This window comes from Wyeomyia smithii, chromosome 3 (assembly GCF_029784165.1).
Source record: "Wyeomyia smithii strain HCP4-BCI-WySm-NY-G18 chromosome 3, ASM2978416v1, whole genome shotgun sequence".
NCBI lineage: Eukaryota > Metazoa > Arthropoda > Insecta > Diptera > Culicidae > Wyeomyia > Wyeomyia smithii.
In genome coordinates this window covers 187,126,836-187,149,560 of record NC_073696.1, presented here as the reverse complement: position 1 = coordinate 187,149,560, position 22,725 = coordinate 187,126,836, and the positions used below count along the sequence as shown (strand labels likewise).

Genomic DNA, 22,725 nt, shown 5'->3' with positions numbered 1-22,725 from the left:
TGAAGGTAATTATATGACATTTTTCTACACACAGGGTAAGAAGATTACGGTTGCTCCAATCACTGAAAGCATCAAGCAACTTTTGTAGTTCCAAACAGTCTCCAAGACATGCTATAATCCGAAAGATTTTTACATCGTTTGCCAAAAGTAGCCGTGTACCTCGCGAAAAAATTATAGCAACGTCGTTAATAAACAGTGAGATTAGAAGTGGACCCAGATTGCTTCCTTGCGGCACTCCAGGAGAGGTTGTAAATGGCTCGGCATGTGACGACCCAAGACTGACACATACAACTCTACCGGTCAGGTACGAACGGAACCATCTCACGAGCATGGCGGAGAGCCCCAATTTATCCAGCTTTCGTAGAAGGATGTCGTGATTAACACGATCGAACGCAACCTTGAAGTCCGCGTGCACAGCATCCACTTGCATTCCCGCGTCCATTGAGCGAGATGTTGTGGATGTTTTAGTAAGTTTATGCAGCAAATGAATAAGACTTCTGTCAAGTTTTTGACTAATGGCTTGGTTGTCTGCTGGTTAGGGTTCTGATGGTAACTAAGGAAGTTGATTTTATATTTCGTGGCCGCTTGACGAAGAGACAGTTTTTTCTTTGTATAATTCTTGCAGATTGCGTCAAACGAAGTAAATCCAGGTTATTGTACGTTTTTGAACCTTTTTGTTTGTAAATCCTGACCAAGATGAAAGCTGAGAATGTACAAAACATGTTGTTAGGCATCATTTTACAAAAAAAAAATATAATTACATTTCTCAAAACTGCTTACTTTTGTGTAAAAGTATTCGCTATAGCATTGTTTCTAAATCTATGCAGTTCTATAGCCCAGTATTTATTAAAGAGAAATCAGATAGAAACAATCGCCGACGTTGTAAAAACAAGTGATCCTAGTCTTTACAATTAGCATAATTTGATTCCGGGTATGACATTTTCCGATGCCTGCGACTAATTCTGAACGAACATAAACCCGTTGATCTGCAAGCTACAGCCTAGTTTAATATGTACACGTTTTCTCCACTACCATAAATCGCTACTGTGATGCAACTTTTCTACCGGTGGCCACCAGCAGAAGTTCTTTCATTGCCGCATACACCATAAAACCCAAATAAAAAGCAACGAAAGGGTGCGCAGTCATCGGCAAAAGCCACTCTTATTTAAATTTCATTCAGACATAAAACAGGGTCCGACTTCTGTGGGGCGAAATGAGTGCTTGAGTACAGTTTTTCCCATCTTCTTTTTTTTCCTGCACAAATCAGCCACAATGTGCTTACTCGGCTTGCTCCTGTTATATAGTGGTTTTCCGTATACTCCTTATACGACTTATACGACTTCACCAGCCAGCTTTTATTCCGTCGCAGCCATTCCAATATTAGAATAGAGAAAGATGCCCAACAAGTATGTCTTTCTCTGCTGTACAAATGTACATATGTGCTGGATGGTGCAAATTTTAAATGTATCATAGAGTAAAAGCAGCACAAAACGTAATCACAAGCCAAAGCCACCAGCGGTTTTCCGAACTGACAACTCTTTTACAGGTTAACATGGTAGGACCGAATGGGAGGGTCGAAAGTACAATTCCTATTTTCATTCGCACTGACAACATGTGCATGTTCATACGGGAGGAAATGAACTGGACGTGACAAAAAGCTATTTCGGAACTCCTCTATTAGAGCATAACATTCAGTTCAATTAGAAAGCGGTAAGGTACACAAAAAAATAATTTCGAACTGATGTCAATGGGGATTGGAAAGGGTTGTTTAATACAAATGGTAGTGAGAGGGTCTTGAGATTTGAATATGATCAATAATGAAATGCCATTACGGATAAATGAATGAGTGAAAACAATAGGATGTAGTTAAACATTGCAATAAGAATGTTAAATATACCGTTTTCAAAAAAGACTGTTGCTGTTATTTAGTTTTTGCGTATAATTCTGATGAAATTGGACTTCTAATTCAAATATATTAGAATTTTAGAGACAACCAAAAATATTCAGATCTTAAAGACAAGATTTGTCTAAGTGAAACAAAACATATTGGATATTGGAATAACCTTTCAAATCAGCAGAGAGATACATAATGGCAAACCACACTCTAATTGTGTAGTCATCGAAATGTTTGCATTTATAAATTTAGCTAGCCCGTGAAACCTTCTCCCTAGAATGTCTGTTTAGTATTGCCAAATTATTATTATTATTATTGTTATTGTGGGAACATTCACTTCGCTCGCCTAACAACCGTAGATCCATCCCCATATAGATGCTCGATTGCGGAAACGCTCGAAAGCGTTGGCCAAAGCCTATGTAAACATTGCTTGTGTGTTATATCTTTCGTGGCTTGGGGAACATTAGGGTAGGTACATTATTTGGATCATGAAGGTAATTTTAGACAATCGACAGAAGATTAAAAACCAGTAATCTTATACCACAAAAATGTTTCATAATGAAACTGGAACATATATACATTCATGTCAAAGTATGGCACGTTACCCTAGTTTCAGTGCTACAATCATATGAGGACGAAGAAGGTGAACTTTCTGCTCCGTTACGCCTCTTGAAGCTCATTCATCATTGAAGATTGAACATACAGGCCTATTTGCCTCAGTAGCACGTGGCTTTCATCTAATCTCATGGCATGTAATTATTTGCGAGAATTCACGCGCATTATTGAAATGTGAGGTAAGATTACCACCCAACGATGAACTGAAGTAGTTATAAAGGAAACTTTTGATATAAGTTTGTTTAACAAGTACAACGGTCTGAGTGAGACTGAAGGATGTTTGTTGCAGATTCAGGAGAACAGTGTTCTTATTCACTTTCGCTTGAGGGTCAAACGTTGGCCAACGTAATTGAACTCCGCAGTGACCCAACACTAGCAACATCATAACCTTGAAGACGAAAGAGCGTCAAACTTTACTTCCATTGGATATCTCTGCACCAGTGGATAAAGTTTGCTCAATGATGAGCAATTTCAGCACCCGAAAACGGTCGCAACGCATCAGTGACTGCCGGTGGCGTACGATATGAGCAACAACGCGGGCACAAACCGAAAAAAACAATCGGCCACAGTAGATGAGATAATCAGAAACTTCATTACGCGCTACTGCAACAGATAAAACGATAAAAAGTTAGACACGATGAAAGGAAACAGGGAGAAAATTTGAGGTATAAAAAGTCCATGTTATCGGAACTCAATCATCATTCGGTTGTGATCGGTTGTTTCAGCTCTATCTCGGAAAGGCAAACATGAAGGTGGGCAGCAACGGAAAAAGGGTTCAAGGAAAGTTACAGAATATTTTATTACTAACTGTGTTTTTCAGGCGTTTATCGTGTTCTCAATGATTATGGCGATTATCAGCTTAGGGGCTACTGATGAGTCCCTACGGGAGAAACGCCGTATACTGGATGATCATCACGATTATGACGAGCAATACGAGTCGCACAGCAATTACGAAGACGAGACACATCACCAAAACGATTTAAGCCACGAATGGGAATCGAAGAAAGAGATTAAACATTTTGTCACCAAGAAAGTACCAGTGCCTTACCCGGTGGAAGTTGAAAAGCACGTACCAGTGCCGGTGAAAGTTCCTTATCAAGTGCAAATCGAAAAGAAAGTTCCCGTTTTGGTAGAGAAGAAGTATCCGGTTTACATCGAGAAAAAAGTGCCCGTCCACGTGGACCGTCCCGTGCCATATCCCGTGAAGGTCGAAGTTCCTGTCTATCAGAAGGAGTACGTCCATGTTCCGAAACCGTACACAGTTCATGTTGACAAGCCTTATCCAGTGTATGTGAATCAACCGATCTACGTCGAAAAACCAGTACCAGTAACTGTATATATTAAGAAACACCACAAAAAGTGGTTCTGGAACTGATGTTTCAGCTGTATTCGGTAATAGGAACTTTAGGTGGTAATTAGCTATAAGCGCATCTAGCAATAATATGGATACATCATCGTACGCTCAAAGCATTCAACATATTTTTTTAATATATGTGGAAATATATTGTGATACAAAAGTATAAATTTTTATTTCACGGTTGTTAGATAGATTATTTAAATTCTGTTTAAAACTCTGTATACTGTCTCAGTTTTTGTTTAGAAACCTTAGTTTGTTGGTTTTCCTTCGTACTCATAAATCTTACCACAAAAAATCAACTGAAATCCGAGAATATTAGATTTACGGTGATTCTAGTCCGGGAAACATCACACTCTTTTTCTACTTCGACATTAGAGGTGAGATTCAGGCCAACTATACTCTGGGATTTCGAGATAAAGAATTGTACTGGTCTGCTGAACCAAGTCTACAGATCCATTGACATGATCCATTATCATCAGTGCCATGATAAGGCTAACATAAAAAGGCACTTACTAATAGAGCTTCAGAAATCGAATAATATCAACTTACAAAAATTTTAACGTTATTGATGATTTCCAGTGTAAATCTTTTATACAAAGTCCTAACAATCATCTCAACTGACACTTTTTACGCAAACTGACAATTATCTTTTTGGAACACTTTCCGTAATGCGCTTTTCTTCATTATCCTTTTTTCACAACCCTGCGAAATGTGATGCACTTTTATATCTTGATCTGTATATGGTCGAGAAGCATCCCTGGATGCTGAACTGTTATATAGGAGTTTGTTGACGGTTGACAGGAAACGGAGAAGAAGGTAAAACGTTAGTTGGAACATTTAAAATTGAAAGATTCTTATACAAAAAGATGAAGCATATTGCATATCTTATAATTTATTAAATTTAACCATAACTAAAACTAAGATTCAAACAACGTGTTTTCTCATAAAATAAAAAAAATACAGGCGAAAGGTGGTTACATTGAAGTCTAAATGTATCATTTTTGAATTGCTTAAACTCACGGACAATGCAGAATAGTATGGGAAAAAATAAAAATAACGGAGAAATTGTGTGCAAAGCCACGTCCGCTTTGATGTAAAACTATTCAAAGTTGTTTGTTACATTACTTGCATTGTTGCATTCGAAAGTAATCGCAATTGATAGTTTGGAGCAAACGTCTGCTTTACAATAATTCGTTGAATGATAGACACTAATCTTATGATTGATCAAAGCAAAGCCTTGGTGCTACATTCCGATTAGGAACTTGACCTTCTGTTTACTATACACAGACTTCGCAGCCAACTGTTGAGTGTACAGGACAATTGCGGGACTAGCGCTACGATCCTACTGACACTAACAGTCTCTCCCGAGCCGAGACTCGAACCTACGACGACTGGCTTGTTAGGTCAGCATCGTACCTCGAGACCAGCTGGGGAGACTGTTGATTGAGAGACTTATGATTGATCATTATGTTTCAATATGTTTATATCAATAACTGTTATCCAACACTAAAAATAACTCATTGGGAATAAATGTACAACGCTTTCGGTATCACGGCTTGCAGTTTAACGAAACGCGTTGTTTGTTATTCGCTCATCACTGACGTTTCGGTCCTTTTGTGGGACCATCCTTAGGGCCTTATATGAGGACGAAATTACACTATACAACACTAAAAAAACTACTCTCTCGAAATGGTAATCATTTAGTTAAAACATCTGAGCGAACATAAAACATCCGAATCGTAAAGGGTACGATACCGTACTTTGTAGCCGCTGAAATAGATCAGTTCATTCCGGTTGGTTTTGCTTGAGTTGTTTTTGCTGAAACACCTCCATTAATTATTTTTTCTGGGAGTAATGATATGGTATTAAAAATAACAGGAGGGTTGTGTGCAAAGCCACGACCGCAAGGTTGAAGTAGAATACATTTACAAGAATGATAACCCGGCTGCTTGCGTGTCAGTCATTTTTTCTAGTAAATAAACGTTGACTAATCAGATCAATCGAATTTTGCGCTTCAACAAAGATTGACCATTTTCAATAATATAGCAAGTCATGGTTGGGGTTTGACAATTTTTAAATTTCGATATGAAATTTTTTCGGATGTCGTGCTCATGACTGAAGGAAAAGATAATTCAGTACGTTTTGAGACACAGAGATGAAGTAAAATTTATAACTTTTACAAATTTAAAAATGTGAATTAACTCATTAGAAAATATCAAATCTTCAATCAAGTTTTTATTTCATCCTGAAAAGGACAATTTGTTGTTCATTTTAGTATCGGATAAGATGCCGATCACACTTTTGCGTTATCACTAACAGTGCGAATAAAGTATTCCTTGTGATAAAATAAACAGTGAAAACTGACTTAACACTCAAAACTAGACAGCTCACGTGTTGTCAAAATGAGCCAACTTTTCATTGAATGCATTCACTAGTGCCCACTATCGCACAGAGACTGCATTCCACTGAAGTGCCTCACTGCATCAGCTGCTTTGATACTGAGATCCGCTGTAACTAGTTCGCAATCCATAGCCATACCACAGTTGTGGCCGCTATACGCTGCCATTGGTATCCACTGTCCCTGCATCAGCTGGCCCAGCTGCTATCGTTGCTGGAATCCGCTGCAACTAGTGCGCTATCCATTGCTACGCCACAGCTGTGGCCGCTTCCCGCCATCGCTAGTATCCACTGCACTGCTAATGCTGCTGCTAAGGGAGGACGACTGCTGTTGTCGCTGTCTAGAACTATTCTGAGCGGTTTTGGCTGAAACAGGCTTTTATATAGCCCAAATAGCATGTATTAAATTGCAAGGTATATGATTCTGTCGACCGTGCTTGGGAAGCAATCATATAACAACCAAGCAGAGGTCGAATATTTCGTTTTGACAAGCCTTGATTATTTTCAACAGTACAATAGTGTGAATAATAAAATTACAATTATCTTCTTTTGGGAAGAATCTTAAAAGATTTTTTAATCTATTGCTGCAAGAACGAAGGAAATCGATCGAATACTAACCGATTTATTAGCATTTGAAATTGGACATATTTTTCACTTTTTTCGGTTTTAGATTTTCATTTCACATCCCTATGTAGCCGAACTTCCTGAGAGTATTCTACTTATTCTACTTCAAAATGTCATCTGGGTCGATTTACAACCTCTAGATATAATTTCTGTTCCGGATATACTTATATTAGATAGTATTTGACTATTTCTGTTCGTTTTAAAGAAACCAAAAGTTGCCTTGTAGGGTTTGTCAGGCCGCAGGGCATTTTTCTGGTTCAGAAAATAGCCATATTGAATGGTATTTGGTCATTTTAGGTTGCTCTCCAGAAACGGCATGCTACCGCGTTGGATTTCAAAATGGCTTCTGGAGTTGGTTGTATGTGTGTATTTTATTTTCAGGAATTACCATATTGGGAAGTATTTGACCATTTTGAGCTGTTTTTCGGTAGTCGGAAGTCGCCACCTTAGATTTCAGGAAGGCTTTTTTTGCATCTGTAAAACTAGAATGCGTTTGAGCAAAAAGGTATATTTTAATATCCAGTTTGAAATTTTTTTCGTGTTTCTGAGAAAATTTAACACGAAAAACACTAATACCTAGTGTCGAATTTTCTATGGTTTTAATCAACTTTTTCTCTGATCTTTTTTTTATTCCTCTGGATTTGTATTGTCAATATGAATTCTAGAAATTAAACTTTGGAAGAAATTAGTCGAGCAATTGCCTTTTTCGATAAACGAGTGTATTCTGATTTCCAATTCGACAACTTCATCGTGTTTCTGAGAGAACTTGACATGAAAAACATCTATTGCTAAGAAATAATCTTAGCAAAACTTGAGATTTTTAGGAAAAAAGTAAAATTTTGCAGGATGATCAGTAAGTTCGAATACAACTTTTCATCGTTGTTTAAGTGTGCACCATACGCATTTTTTGTAATGGTAGTGGTGTTAGCTTTAGCCTCATATACAGGCTAACCGACGCGTACGGTGTCGACTTGCTGTAATTTGTTATTTGTTTACTGCGTACACTTAATGAGTACCGCGACGTCTTAGTAGAGTTGTTTATGAAAGAACACACATTCTGGCGATTGAAATCTCACGGAGTGAAGCGGAAGATGGGCTTGGACAAGGACCGTGCAAGATTCGGGCGGCCGCATTGGTGAGGGAGCAGGTTTATCGAAAAATGAGCCGTACAAGAGACGCAAGGTTCACGAGATAACGGAGGCTACTACAAAGAAGAGGCTGGGCAGAGTCGAACTGATACTTTCGAGGCACGCAGATCAGGAGTTTATGTTTTCTGATGAGAAACTATTTGTCTTGCAACAGTCGCACAATGTCCAAAATAATGAGCTGTGGGTGCTGAAGATGGCCTGCATAAATATCCGGCGGCTCTTGAGCTGTATTCAGGCGTGGGAAGGTGGGAGGTGGTAGGTTTTGGAGAAGATTGTGGCCCCGGCACTGTGGGACCTCTACGGGAGAGATCATTACCTCTTTCCAACAGGACGTCGCACCGGCCCACACGGCGAATATCGTCTAAGTGTGGTGTCGGTAGAATTCGATTGCACTTACATAACGCTTTTAATCTGTTTCAATTTTTAGTTCTATCACTTTCTAAAGTCCAAAAATGCTGGCCAAGTAGAGCGAACATGAAGTGAGCACTATGAACCAATTTAGGAAGCTCATACCCAAGATCCGGAACAAGATGTCGATGGACCAGATGCGTTCCGCGTGCAATTCTTTTGAGAAACGTCTCAAGTGTTGAATTATCAATTTCTTTTAGGATAATTACTACTTTTGAACCACCCTAATATTTGTGAGCCACCCTAATGAAGCTGGCAGGACTCGACAATCGAATGACAAATTGTATAGCCGAGTTGCGCACTACATATGCATGTACAGAGATGCGTGGTAGGAATCGGAACAATGATATTGTGTTTCACATTAGCAATCGCTAATGGACCATGTATGATATTTAGATATAAGATACTAGAATATATGGAATAAATCATTTTTGGAATCTGACAAAACTATAAGGTATTATTACTGTTTGATATGTCGATTCAACAGGTTATGGGCCCAGGAACATAGTTCTGCTAGAGTTCTAGGCACATAGTCCTTTTTTGATACTCAGGTCGTAATATGTACCACTGAGTGCAAGTCTAGGTGGTACTTGTACTACTAGATCTTGCTGTTTGTTTTTGGTCTTGTCGAAGACCTAAAACGAGGTCTTCGCCGGAAGGTCCGCAGGGTTATCTGGTTAAGTCATTAATCTATTTTCAGATAATAAGATTGTAATGATATTATTATTGATAATGATAGTGGAATACCCGAAGAAGGAAATGGCCAGCGTGACCTCTACTACCTCTATCAAGGAAGACGGACGATTGGGAATGATTCCCACCTTCAAGGGAGCGGCCGGAAAGGACTATCCCTTCTGGAAGGTGCAGGTGACGCAGCGGGGCCTTCTACACTGCTTGGACAGGATCCCGCCGATGGAGGACTGCGGCGACACCCGTATAGACGCCTCACCGGAGGAAGCTGCCCTGAACGCAGCCAAATACCAGTAACGGCTAAAAGAGGACGACAAGGTCGTCAACGTTTTCTGGATATCATTGGACAACGACGCCATGGCGCACGTGATGGAGTGTGTCTACCTTGAACACGTTTTGGACCGCCTTGACTCCGTCTACTTAAGGCATGGACGACTTGTGCTGTTCAATATTCCGCGCAAATTTTACAACCTGCGGACAGCAGGCCATCGAACTCTCATGGAGCTGTTCATGGCTCACGAGCGGTACGTTCAGGAAATAGAGAGAACAGGTGACGTCATCTCGGCAAGCGAGAAGTTAAATACTCTGCTAGTCGCCATCCCGGAGAAGCATACTACTCTCCTGGATGCCATCGCCGTGATACGTCAGGCTGATCTGGCCCAAATGTCGCTGGCTGACATTCGAAGCCTTTTTCTGGACGCCGAGGAAGGCAGGGAAGGGTATCAAAAGCTGTCGGAGCCGTCCAACGTGGCAATGGTTGCCCCTCTAACTGCCGACCACCAACCCAGGAAGAAGACATGCTTCGAATGTGGCAAGGTAGGCCACACCAGGGCGAAATGCTATCGCCTGCTGAACAGGGGTTCAGCAAATGTTGCTTTGGTGAGCGTAAATGAGAGGGAAGAAGTCCCATCAGAACGCAACCGGGCAAAAACCAGCTCGTCGAGTCCAGTGAAGGGAATTGTCCCAGCTGGATATCGACGAGAAAAGTTTACGGCCGAGCGCGGATTGGTCGTTGGACCCAAACGGGTCGCGGAGCCGGTAGCGTCGACCAGCAAAGTGATACCCCTGATAGTAGATTCGTGGGCGAGCGATCACATGGTTGGTGACGATGCGGTCATGAAGGACTGCTGGGCTGTGGACCCTGTAGTGGTATCAACAGCCAAAGATGGTGAAGTGCTAGTTGGTAGGAAGAGAGGAGTAGGTAAATTAAAAAGTATTGCTGTAAAGTCGGAGAAAATAAACAGATATAAATTGTATAATGTACTTTTTATTCCGAATTTGCAATACAATCTCCTATCTGTTTCTAGACTTGTCTCCGCTGGTAGGCGTGTGTCTTTCGATGATCGCAGCGTGACGATAGCCGAGAGATCTGGGGAAGTCATTGTTTCTGGGAAGAAAGTCGGTGGTCTTTTCGTTCTCAATTTGATGGTTGATGTGGACGATGATGATATTGCTTGTGTTGGTAAGGTCGATAGTCCGCTTCAGCTTTGGCACAAGAGACTAGGGCACTTGAGCTATAGAAATATAGCAAAACTGTGTTCTCAGCGAATGGTTGATGGTTTGCACGTAGGAAAACAAGGGGAAGCAGAGTTTATGCCATTCTTGTGTTGTTGGCAAACACACAAGAACACCATTTGAAAGCAATAGTGTCCGATCAACCAGCCTATTAGAAATCATACATTCTGATGTATGTGGCCCAATGAGTGATGAAACATAAGACGGATGTAGATACTTTGTTGTTTTTATTGATGATTTCACGCATTTTGTCGTAGTGTATCTGATACGCCACAAAAATGAGGTGCTGGGAAAGTTTAGAGAGTATGAAGCTATGGTTTCGGCTCACTTTAACTCCCAAATCTCAAAGTTTGTTTCAGATAATGGTGGAGAATATTATGGGAATAAATTCCAGAAATTCTGTGTCAGGAGAGGAATTCAAATGATTTCAACCTGTCTAGAGAATGTATCGCACTCTTTTAGATAAAACGAGAGCAATGTTGAATGAAAACAATGTACCCAAGAAATTGTGAGGTGAAGCAGTTTTTGTGTCTGCATATGTGACCAATCGGTACCCTACTTGAAAATAAAGGAGTTGAAGACACCTTTTGAGATATGGTTTGGTACGAAACCAGAACTTAGTTGTTTACGAATCTGTGGATGCTTAGCCTATGGACAGGTACCAAGAGAAAGACGTAAGAAGTTGGACGACAGAAGTAGAAGATTGACTTTGTCGGATATGCCAAGAATGGATATCGACTTTGGGATGAGGAGTCTGGAAGGATAATCATCTCAAGAGATGTGGTTTTCGATGAAGGCCAATCTGTTTTTCGGGATACGCAAGATTCTGGTAGCGAGGTTGAAGACCTATACCAGAATTTCGCACCTACAGGCGTAAAGGAATCTAAGGTTTTGGATACTAGTTCAGTTGATGATTCAGATGAATCGGTTGATGTTTCAGACGCTAGCGGAGAAGGTGACGAAGATGAATCCAAGCATGAAGTATTGGACGACGATGCGGAAAATTCAGGACCGATCGTACGTCGTAGTAAGAGGATTCAAGAAAAACAGATACAACAAGAGTTAGGGGCTGACAATGCAAATAGTGCATTCTCAGCTGTAAGTTTCATTGAAGATATACCTCAAATTATCCCTGAATTAATAAAAAGGAATGACTGGCCTAAATGGAAAGCTACAATTCAGGATGAATTGGCAGCACTAGAAGCGAATAATACATGGAGTTTGGTAAATAGTATTTCAACCGGTTTTAGACCAATTAATTCCATGTGGGTATTTGGAATCAAAGATGGAGAATCCACAAGACGATATAAGGCATGGTTAGTTGCTAAAGGTTGCTCTCAAAGGTATGGTTTTGATTACCAAGAAACCTTTGCACCTGTAGCGAAGATAACAACCATTAGAACTATTCTGTCTATAGCCGTTGTGAGAAATATGCTGGTACATCAGATGGTTGTTAAGACAGCTTTTCTCAATGGGAATTTAGATGAAGATGAAGAAGAATGGTTTTCATGGAATTTCCATGTGATGAAGATGGGAATAGTCCAATTTGTCGTTTGAATAGGAGTCTATATGGATTAAAACAGGCTGGAAGAAGCTGGAACCTATGCTTTGACGCAGTCATGATAAAGCTGGGGTTTTCTAAGCTGCCCAGCGATTTCTGTGTTTGCATACTTAAAGACTTCAAATTGTATGTTGTACTTTATGTGGATGACATCCTTATTGTTTCTGATGATATTGCTAGAGTCAATTGGATAAAGCAAGAGTTATCGAAGAGATTTCATATGAAAGATTTAGGGGAAGTCAAGATTTATTTGGGATTAGAAATCAACAGAAGCTTAGAGAAACAAGAAATGAAGATTTCTCAAAAGAATTATATTGATAAAGTTCTATATCGATTTGGTATGCATGATTGCAAACCAGTTGCAACACCTATGGATGCAAATGTAAAATGGGTGGCATCAGAAAGCAATAGAATGGAGGAGCCGTATGGGGTGTTTGCAGTATTTAGCATCAATGTCTCGTCCTGATACCAGCGCAGCTGTGATCCTGAGCAAGTTCCAAAGTTGTGCATCAGAGGAGCACTGGAATGGATTGAAGAGAATCCTTCGATATTCGCAAGGTACAAAGGATCTATATCTTTTCTACAGTTATCATGATAAGGCAAGAGCATTGGAAGGATATGCAGATGCCGACTACGGAAATAATTATGAAGATAGAAGATCGAAGTTTCTTGCTTGGGGGGTTTCCATGATTATACGAGAATTAAAACGTGTACGCAATCTATGGCGACACAGAAATCGTCGTACTAGAACAGTCGATGCCAAGTGTCATTTCACGCGATCGAGTGATGATTATCGTCGGTTGAATGCTGGCTTGTATAAAACCTACGTCATGCGAGTTCAGACATAAATTTTTGGAATTTCGTGAATTATAAACGAAAATGTACTACGGTCCCCGCAAACGTATGCCTTGATGTTTCCGAATCTAAATCCGATTCTGACACGTGTGAAATGTTTGCACAATTTTTGGCTCCTGTGTTCGCTGATAATACCGCATCTGATCGCGATGCTGAGGCTACTGCTGAGTTTGTTTCTGTCGATTCGGTAGACCTGGATTTATTTCACATCTCTTCTGACATAATAAAAGCTGCTGCAAAAAAGTTAAAACACTCGTACTCTGCAGGACCCGACGGAATCCCGGCAGTTATAATAAGTCGTTGTGTACACGCTTTTCGCGGTATTTGAAAACGGGGATCGCCGAAACGTTAGAAACTACCGTGGCGTCACTAGTCTTTTTGCTGCTTCTAAATTATTAGAAATAATTGTGAGCACGTTTATGCTGTTACGCGCTAACAGTTATGTTTTTAGTGACCAACACGGTTTTATGCCTGTTTGCTCAGTACGTACAAACTTGCTCGACTTCACGTCGACTTGTATATCGCACATCGAACAAAAACTCGAATCGACGTAACCTATACAGATTTAGAAGCAGCGTTTGATCGGATTGACCATAAAATATTACTAAAAAAATCCTACGGGTTGGTGCATCGCAGAGGTTTGTTGGTTGGTTTAGCTCATACTTATGCAATAGAGTTCTACGAGTATACATTAATTCCTACCGTTCGTCTCACTTTTCAATCACCTCCGGTGTTCCCCAAAGTAGCAACTTAGGATTTTTGCTGTTTACGCTCTTCTTCAATGTTGTTTCTTTACTGCCGGATGTTGGCTGTAAACTATTATACGCAGACGATCTTAAGCTGTTCACTGGTGTCACAAAAACTGGTTGACGATTAGCATTAGTAAGTGTTAAGTGATGACCTTTCACTGCAAAATGAATCCAATTGTATTCAACTATCTAATCGATAATCAAAATCTAACAAGAGTTGACCGCGTTAGTGACCCGGAGTTTTATTGGATACTACACTTACATTCAATCTACATCGTACCAACATAATCGCTAGAGCAACAAGACAACTTGGTTTGGTATCGAACAATGCTCGCTTCTTTATGGATCCCCATTGCTTGAAGGCGTTGTATTGTGCTATCGTTCGGCCACTCCTCGAAAATGCCAGCTTGGTTTGGAACCCCCCAACAACTAGTCTGGAATTTGCGACTTGAGCGAGTGCAGAAACGATTGGTCCGGATTGCGTTAAGAGATCTTCCGTGGCGTTACCCGATTAACCTGCCTCCATATCCTGACCGTTGTCGTCTGCTTGGGATTGCCACATTGCAACGATGCAGAGAAGTTCAACAAGCGGTGTTCTTTTCGGGTTTCAATTGATTTTTTTCGGTGAGATTAAATCTCACCGAAAAAAATCAATTGAAACCCGAAAAGATTAAAGTTACGGTGATTCGAACCCGGAGAACAAGCGGTGTTCGTAGAAAAAGTCCTAAACTCCGAAATACCACAAAAGATCAAAATAATGGTCGCAGTGGTCCAAATTTTACAGAAAAAACTCCGAAATCGACTCCGGGTCTCACTGCGTCTTTTTCGCTTTACTGGATTGTTACAACCTAGCTTTCACCAAACTAATTTCGTATTCAATGACCCGTTAACTTGCTGCATCCGATCATTATCCAAAGTAGATCTTCATGATTTCGGCACACTTTATCATATAAATTCGCAATTAGAGTGATACTGGCTAGTCCATATTCATTAAGACTATTTTTGTAAGATGAATTTTTAACAAATAAAGAATGAAGAATAACAAGCTCTGTTTTAAATTAAATTACAGTTTGGAAATTTATCTTAGCTTTAAGAGGGATTATCATACAACTCCACGGGTTATGTATTTCTGGATTCATTGGTTGTTATAAAAGTTCCTAAAATTGTGAAGCTAAGCTGTATCATAGAAAACCTACTTACATATTCTATGACTATCAAATATAATCAACTTACAATCGAAGGTTTTAATGCAAATCAATTAGAAACAAAAACAAAACCAGAATAAATTTAATTGTTTCTTGGGTAACGTATGCAGTAGAACTTTTTTTGGCTGATGGTAAAAAAATAACTCAGACAGATATTTGAGTTTGATAAATTCCCAATGAAAGGTAATTATGTGAGCTTATTCACAAAAAGAATATACGCCTTTGCGTGTGGCCTTCCAGCAGTTAACCGGAACTTTCGCCATGGTGAACAAAAACATGCGTGTAGGCATGTTTTTTGATCCCTTCTTCGTTTTATTTACCAATTCCTTCGCAGTTTTCGCAACAAAATTGTAGAAGTAGATCTTACGCTTCAGGCTCTTGGGTACCACATCGGCCGCTCCATCCCCTCAACAATCGCTTCGAGTAGTGGGCCGACGCCAGTTCAGGTCAAAACACCGCGTCTACGGGCTCATTGTATTTTTTGATGAACGATGCAACTTCCGGCAGGTAATTCATACTATGAATTTCCCCATTCACGGCCAGTACGGTGCAAAAGAAAAGCAGCTTTGACATCCACTTCTCGCTGATTTTCAACCACAGCAATACCTTCTTGGGAAACTTGGTGTGTAGAATAAACTTCACCTTCGTGTACACTTCCTTCGTGGGGAAAGCAAAATACGAAGTGCCCTGCCAGTCGTTTCCATCCAGGGTGAGATGGGTCTCGTCGTTCATCATCACCGCCACGTCGTGATTCGCCAGGGAAATCAACTTGACCACCTCATTCAGGCGCTGCTGCTGCGTCATTGCCTGCAGCTTTGCGACGAGTGGACAGGACTTCTGCTTCCTGACTAACATATGCATGTTCGCCAAGTAGTTTTTCACTGCTTGGCTAGTTGTACAAACCTCCCGGCCAAGCACACGTAGCGATGTAGCCGTCTTTCCTTCGGTCTTCCTTTTTAGCATCCTTTGGAGCTTTTTGTCGCTCAGGGTTGTCGGCCGTTCATAACCGGGTTTTCTTTCGATGCTCTGATTGTTGTCCAATAATGCCAAGATCTGGTAGATGCCGGAACGGTTGTATCCAGTGTCCACCAACTGCCGAACGATGTCTTTTTTCGATGCGACGGGGTAAACGAAAACTTGACTCAATTTTTCAAAGATTTTGTGCTCGAGTTTTTCCATTTCGTGTAAAATTTTCTTGGAAACACGATGAAGTCACCAAATTTGAAATCAGAATAAACTTAGGAAATGTGGTAAAATTTGACCGTAAATGTGACAAATAAGAGTTATGAGTTGAATATAAGTATTGAGATAAGTATACGAGCGGCTACCCTGTTTGTAGCTATTAAAAAAGAAATAAAAGCTTTTGACGTAAAAATGGCACTTTCATAGAAAAAGAAAAGGGTTCCACGTGGAGAGCGGTGGTCCAACCTAATCCAGAGTTGAAATTTTTGCATATTGTTTTATATGAACAATTCTCTGATGTTTGAGCCATATCCGAGAAGGAAGTTGCTGTAGAACCCATAGCATCTTGAAGTTTTTAATGACTGAGGTACCTAATCGCAAAACATTGAAAAAATAGTTTTGTCTACAGACAAACAAACTTACTTCTAGGATATCGCTAAACGCTTGTGCAAAAGTGAGCTATTATTTCAAATTATAATTTAGAAACTTTAATCGCCTGTACGCATCCTGCGCTTAATCTGCTCGTTTTAATTATCAACAATAGCAGATCGTGGCCTCATATTTCAATGCAGATTATTTTACAAACTTATGGTGTTCATTGGCATAGCCCTAATTAACCAAGATAAATAGCCAATTACGTTTCACATCAGCCGCTTGGTGTACGCACAAATATTGCCTGGAAGGGTGAAGCGTGTTCAATATTTGCACGATAATACGGAATAAACTGATGCGCTAATTTGCGCCGTTTCGCTCAAAAAGTGCCCTATCGGGTCAATGCATAGTATTCAAGTAGTATATAAAATGCAATAGCGGAATCCATGTACTACTATTTTCATACGAGCTATCGCTAAACGCCCGGGAATTGCGGAGCCGAGTAGCGTACGACTGAATAATAACGATATTGCCACGTGGTCAGGTCCGTTCCGCTACTAGTAGTACGTGTCTGGGTGGCTTAATTATAGAAATGTTTGGCTTTGATTAAAATTTGCATAAAATTTCAACAGTGGCTTGCGTAATTGCACATGACTAAATCGATTGTTAATATCAAAATCCGCTAAGCTATCGGTAGGAAAATAGATATTTAGAACATCCCAGTAGTAGGGGATTGGCCAGTTGAGCGTTTATTTTCTGAAGATATGGGAAAAAAGGGTGGTTGTTTTCGTTGGTCACCCGCAATGTGTGCCTCATTTCAACAACTTTGTTGAGCTGCTGGATTGAAATTGATGGTGTTTTCCCATGTTGGGATTCGTTGCTCGCTACTGGATAGATAGATTATCACTAGAGTAACTATATATGTTCCATGTGGTCGTACTATTCCGCCCAGTTACCATATAATTCAACCCAGCCAAATCAGTCCGATAGCTATAGAAATATATGAAGCATCACGTTTGTAAAGGCTGGCTCTATTGAAAAATGGCTACTGAATTGGCAGACTGAGATAGGATAACTAGATGATGGAACGTTTTCAAAACTAAAAATTGATAACGGTCAGATCGGTGTCGGTTCATTTGATTGTTGCAAAACTTTTGCGTGAATGATTAAGTGGCAGCAGTGGCAGTTGGTTTAACCGCAGATTTTTTCGCGGGCAAATAAACTACAGTGCAACCTTATACATTTTATTGAGTAGTTTTCTGGTAGCATTTTTCCATATTCTTTTTCATGTATCCAATAATGTCTTCTTTCCTAAAATTCGATCTGCTGTTTCTGCTACTAGTGTGTTAATCAACGACCCACGGGGAGACATTTCAACACAGGTCGCTGACTAAAGATCTGTTAGCTAACAGATCAACGCCAACGGCTTTTTTTTTCTTATGGTACTGTTCAGTAAACGACCCAAGCAATTTATATCAGGCAGCTGATTTTGAATTCTACTGCTGGTGATGTTTTTTGGCTTTTTTCATTTTCCGGAGAACTGACAACTCCGCTAGTTGCGTTGGTTGGATATGAATGAATTGTTTTGTATTGGATATATTGGATTTGGTTCACGTTAACTCTCTGCTGCGGCATTTTCTGTGCTGATGAGTTATATGACTATTTTTTGTTGAAAATTGCACGATATCCATTCAAAACAAACATGGATTGTGGATAACATACCAAACCACTTTGCTCTAAATTCTAATATTTTTTTTAGTCATTTTAAACTGTGCTTCAAGCTGTGGTTAGTTTAATGAATGTGTGCTTATTTGCCACATGATGTGACATGACGGCATGATCAAAATAGCCACAGAGTTGAAATTTGCTTATATTGTACGGGAAAATGCAGCTGTTGGAAAATCACCTACGTGATAAGAAACAATTTCGCGAAGAATTAAACTTGGAATCGTAATATTTTCAAGCTTAACTCCACGTGAGATTGTTTCTCAACACGTGGGTGGGTGAGTTCGCAACAGTAGCATGCTACAGCAGTATTGGTAGACTTTTAATTTATTACCGAGTCTTGTGCCTTTGAAAATTCGAAGTGGTTACTTGAAATCGGTCATTGGTGGATTCAGCATCGTGTCGCCTTAATGTTCAGCCGTTTGCCAAATATTCAACTAGTTTGTGATAAAAAGACTTTTTCTACAGACATCGTAGCGCCTTACAGTTAATATAAGTGTTTTCCTAGACGTTGCTGGAGAAAAGTTTTTTCAAAAGTTGGATTTTCCCGAATAAATCACACGTGATCCGGGCGCAAACAGTTCTACCGATCGATCTTTAAATTTACGCAGTTATTAAAAGATCCAAAAGGTACAAGAAAAGTGCCATCAGTAAAGAGTGTTTATAGGAAATCTACTGCGAGCCAGTTAGTATTGCGAAATGCTAGATGATGACATTCCATTGCATTGCAAACAGTTCCTGTGAACTTTCGTGCCACTTCGAAAGTGCGTCCCTGAGTTACTACTCACCGGGTTTGTCGTTCTTCTGTTTGCTTACGGGGAAACTTTACTAGAGTATCTGGAGACTCTGATACACTTCTAAGGCGACTAGTGTCACCAAAATTGACAAAATCGGTTGAAAAGCTATAAATATGTTTTCTTTTCAGTTTGAATTCTAGGAGAAATCTTTCGCTTTTGTCGATCAGTGCACAGTGATCCAGAACGTCGATTCAGCGGCATCAAGTTTTTTTATGCTTCTAATTAATTCCAGTTAATTACAAAATTGAGCGACTTTGAAAGATCTAAAAGTAGTTCGAAGTCCGCAATTTGATAAAACCAAAAATAAAAAGATACATTAGAGAAACTTAATTATTCAGCGACACTCTACAACCATTATTATCACTAAACAAAGGCTCTTTGAACAATCTTCCTTGCCTTGTCATGGCCAACTATTGTTTGCATTCATGCATAACTGTCCCATACTGATTTTGGTCACTTTTGAGTTATTATCGGGAATCGACTTAATTGTTATCATATTTTCTAGGAAAAAATTAAAATTGATACTTTTGTATGGAAAAACATGGAAAAAATACCAAGTTGTTTTTGTCCCATATTGAAAGTACCCGCATTACAGTCCCACTGCATAGTGGTACAAACTACAAACATATAGTTTTACTCCAGATTACTGTATATCGGATTATTTTAGGCATATAGAAGCATGTCATTTAATTACCTAGACTAATGTTGTTTTTCTGTAGTACAATCTACGTTGCCAATGATACTGCCGGTTGCTGGTTGAATTTATATGTGATGGGACAAAATATGCGAGTACTTTTGAAATGTACCCGCATATTTTGTCCCATTTTGTCTTTTTTTTTCAAGTTAGATAACGTAAAACCAATTCCATCTATGGTTTTTTGTTTTCAACGATAAACTCGTGGTGCCATGAAACTGTTATGGTCATTGGTTCTGGATGAATTGCTGGAAATCCGAAAATTCAAGGATAATATTAAAGCGCCGTTTTCTCAACATGTTGTTTTCCATTATGGGACAGTTATCCGGATACCGGCAGTATAGTTCACTTAGGTACGTGAAATCCTGAATACACATTGAAAATGACAGAAGAGCTAGTCACTTTTTCGACCGCTAGGAGCGCCACTCCCGATTCTGTTCAGGACATTCGAAAAAGAATAACTTTTTACAATAATATTACCCAAATGGGTACACTGAAAAAAATGCACATATTATTGTGAAGTGGACTCGACCGAATATTTTATATAATGAGAACAAAGTTCGCTTATGTATGAGGCAGTATATGGATGACGTTTAACGGTTGGTACGTTTCTTGTTGATATCGTTTTTGCAACCTCAAATCCAAAACAGAACCGAACACAGAATCTTAATGTCGGCAAAAAAATCAAGAGTGTAATTCTATTTGTTGTGTTAAGGATGGCTATTCTCGCGATACTGGAGCAACCGATCGAATATTTGTTTTTCACGCTTTCCCGATCGGGGTCTATCAAGTAGCGACCCTCTGAACATACCAATAGCTGTCAAAAGTTGTGAACAAACTGAAATTAGCTGATCGCAACTATCTCGTGGATTTCCTTATTATCGTGGAGATAACCCAATTGGCGCTACTAATGACAAAACAGGTGACTTGTACATCTAATCTGTTCCACATGTCAAGTGAGTATAATTAATATTTGAAAAAAGTGTAACTCAAATGAGTAGATTTTAAATTATGAGTATGGATGATTTGTCATACATGTTTTCTTTTAATTTTAAGAATTTTAAAATAGAAGAAAAAAAATTAATCGCATTATTAGTTTACGCCAAGAAAGAAAGTGAAAGCTTAAAACAATAGTATACATATATTCACCATTGTGAAAACAAGGAATTTACAAGTGAAAGTTCCACGCGACTTCTAAAAAGTAAATATGGTCGAGATACAACCACGTACAAAAAACATACGTTACACAGTAATTTATTTCAAATCCTTAGTTTTAGGAGATTTCTTCGTTACGGGTGTTTTGAGTATTTGACATTTAATGTCGACTAAGCATAAAATAGCCGTGTATTTTCTACTAACTGGTACAGAGCGGAAGGTTGCAGGCTCAATCTCAGTACAACCAGGTCATTCGTTATTAAATACAAGCATGTTATTTAGATCATTCAATTAGAGACATTGTTGGTGTAACCCTACACTAGCGCGCCGTCGAAGTTTTCGCCTTTTATCTTTTCCACGAGGTAATTGAAACATTCACTTCATTATACACTTCGTGGTCTGATTATTTGATTATTTTTTCTTCGTTCCTCGGTAAGTTACATCAATTATTTTATTATTACACAGTGCGACAATTTTTTTGCCTTGGCTTCTATGTATGATTTTTTGATGAATTTGATGCGAAAATAAATTTCCCGGAGTTTGAACATATTTCAACCTAAGGGGCAACAATGGCGCCATTTTAAATTTTTGAGAAACTGGAAATTTTAGATGTTTTTTCGACGCCATTTTGTTTAAAGACCAAATATCAAAATTCTAAGAGTTTGTCCACATATCAGCATCTTTTTACCCATCTTTTGAAAAAAAAAAACGGAAATTAAATCGGACGAAAACTGAGCTCAAAACGGTGATTCTTCGAAACCGGTTTTGGCATAGTTTTAATATATTTCACAAAGCAAAATAATATCGATTATTTCTGAGCATTAATGGTAATTCGCTAATATTTTAAAGTGGTAGTCAAATAATATTTTATTTTGAGTAAAAAAGTCTCAGAAATCGAATGGCAGGTGTCTGATCCACGAAAAATGTCAGCAAAATGACGATTTTGCCCCAATTCCCCCACAATACAAGAATAGGTTTATCTGCTCCTTAAGTTAAAATATGCTCAAACTCGGGGAAATTTAGTTTTGCATAAAAATACACAAAAAAATTATAAAAAGAAGCCAAGGCAGAAAAAAAGATAATTTTTGTTGCACTGTGTTATTTTTCTCCCGGAATGGCGTTAGCTGTACACGCAAAAGTTGGATGGTGCGAAACCAGTACAAAATTGTGCGTTTTTAGAGCAAATGTTGATGTAATTCGGAACCAGTACAATGATTGCGTGTTGGGCATAACGCAATTAACGCTCTAGCGTTTCTCCAATGTATTCGGCAGCTCCAAACTACTACACCTAAACAGTTCAAGCAGCATTGCAAAGCGAGCGAGAATCAAAACCATTCTGTCTCGCTCATTTCGTAAAACAAAGAGGTATCACCCTGCGCGTCGCAATTCGAACCGAAAGAGAAGCGAGAGAGCAACCTGCAAATTGTATGTGACGAAATTCTACGAGCGAGAGAGAAATTTTTCTCGTCGCTTGCACTGCACTTGCTGCTTGCACTGTTCCATGAGTAGCAGTCACTAATACACTCGACGTGAGAAATAAAGTGTCGGTATATGATATATATTCTGATTCCATTCTATGTCAATGTATTCGCAGTACAACTGTTGCGTTATGCGTTTCACACATTTATTGTGCGATTTATGTGCAACATTTGTGCGAATCGGGAAGACACAATGATTGTACAAGACTTCAACTTTTGCGTGTATATTTATTAATTCATCCTTTATTTATTATTTAATTATTATTTATTTATTAGTTTATTTATTAGTTTATTTATTAGTTTA

General features: G+C 39.2%; 2 protein-coding genes across 5 annotated transcripts in view; both read left to right on the top strand.

Moving 5' to 3' along the window:
• The window catches only part of LOC129732763 (lachesin), a 319,022-nt gene that overhangs the window by 99,140 nt on the left and 197,157 nt on the right, over window positions 1-22,725 (top strand). The window lies entirely within an intron of this gene.
• LOC129732764 (uncharacterized) lies at window positions 3,181-4,033 on the top strand. The gene is made up of 2 exons (XM_055693967.1): window positions 3,181-3,261; window positions 3,330-4,033. The coding sequence occupies exons 1-2, from the start codon at window positions 3,256-3,258 to the stop codon at window positions 3,882-3,884; spliced, it is 561 nt and encodes a 186-aa protein (XP_055549942.1). The 5' UTR covers window positions 3,181-3,255; the 3' UTR covers window positions 3,885-4,033.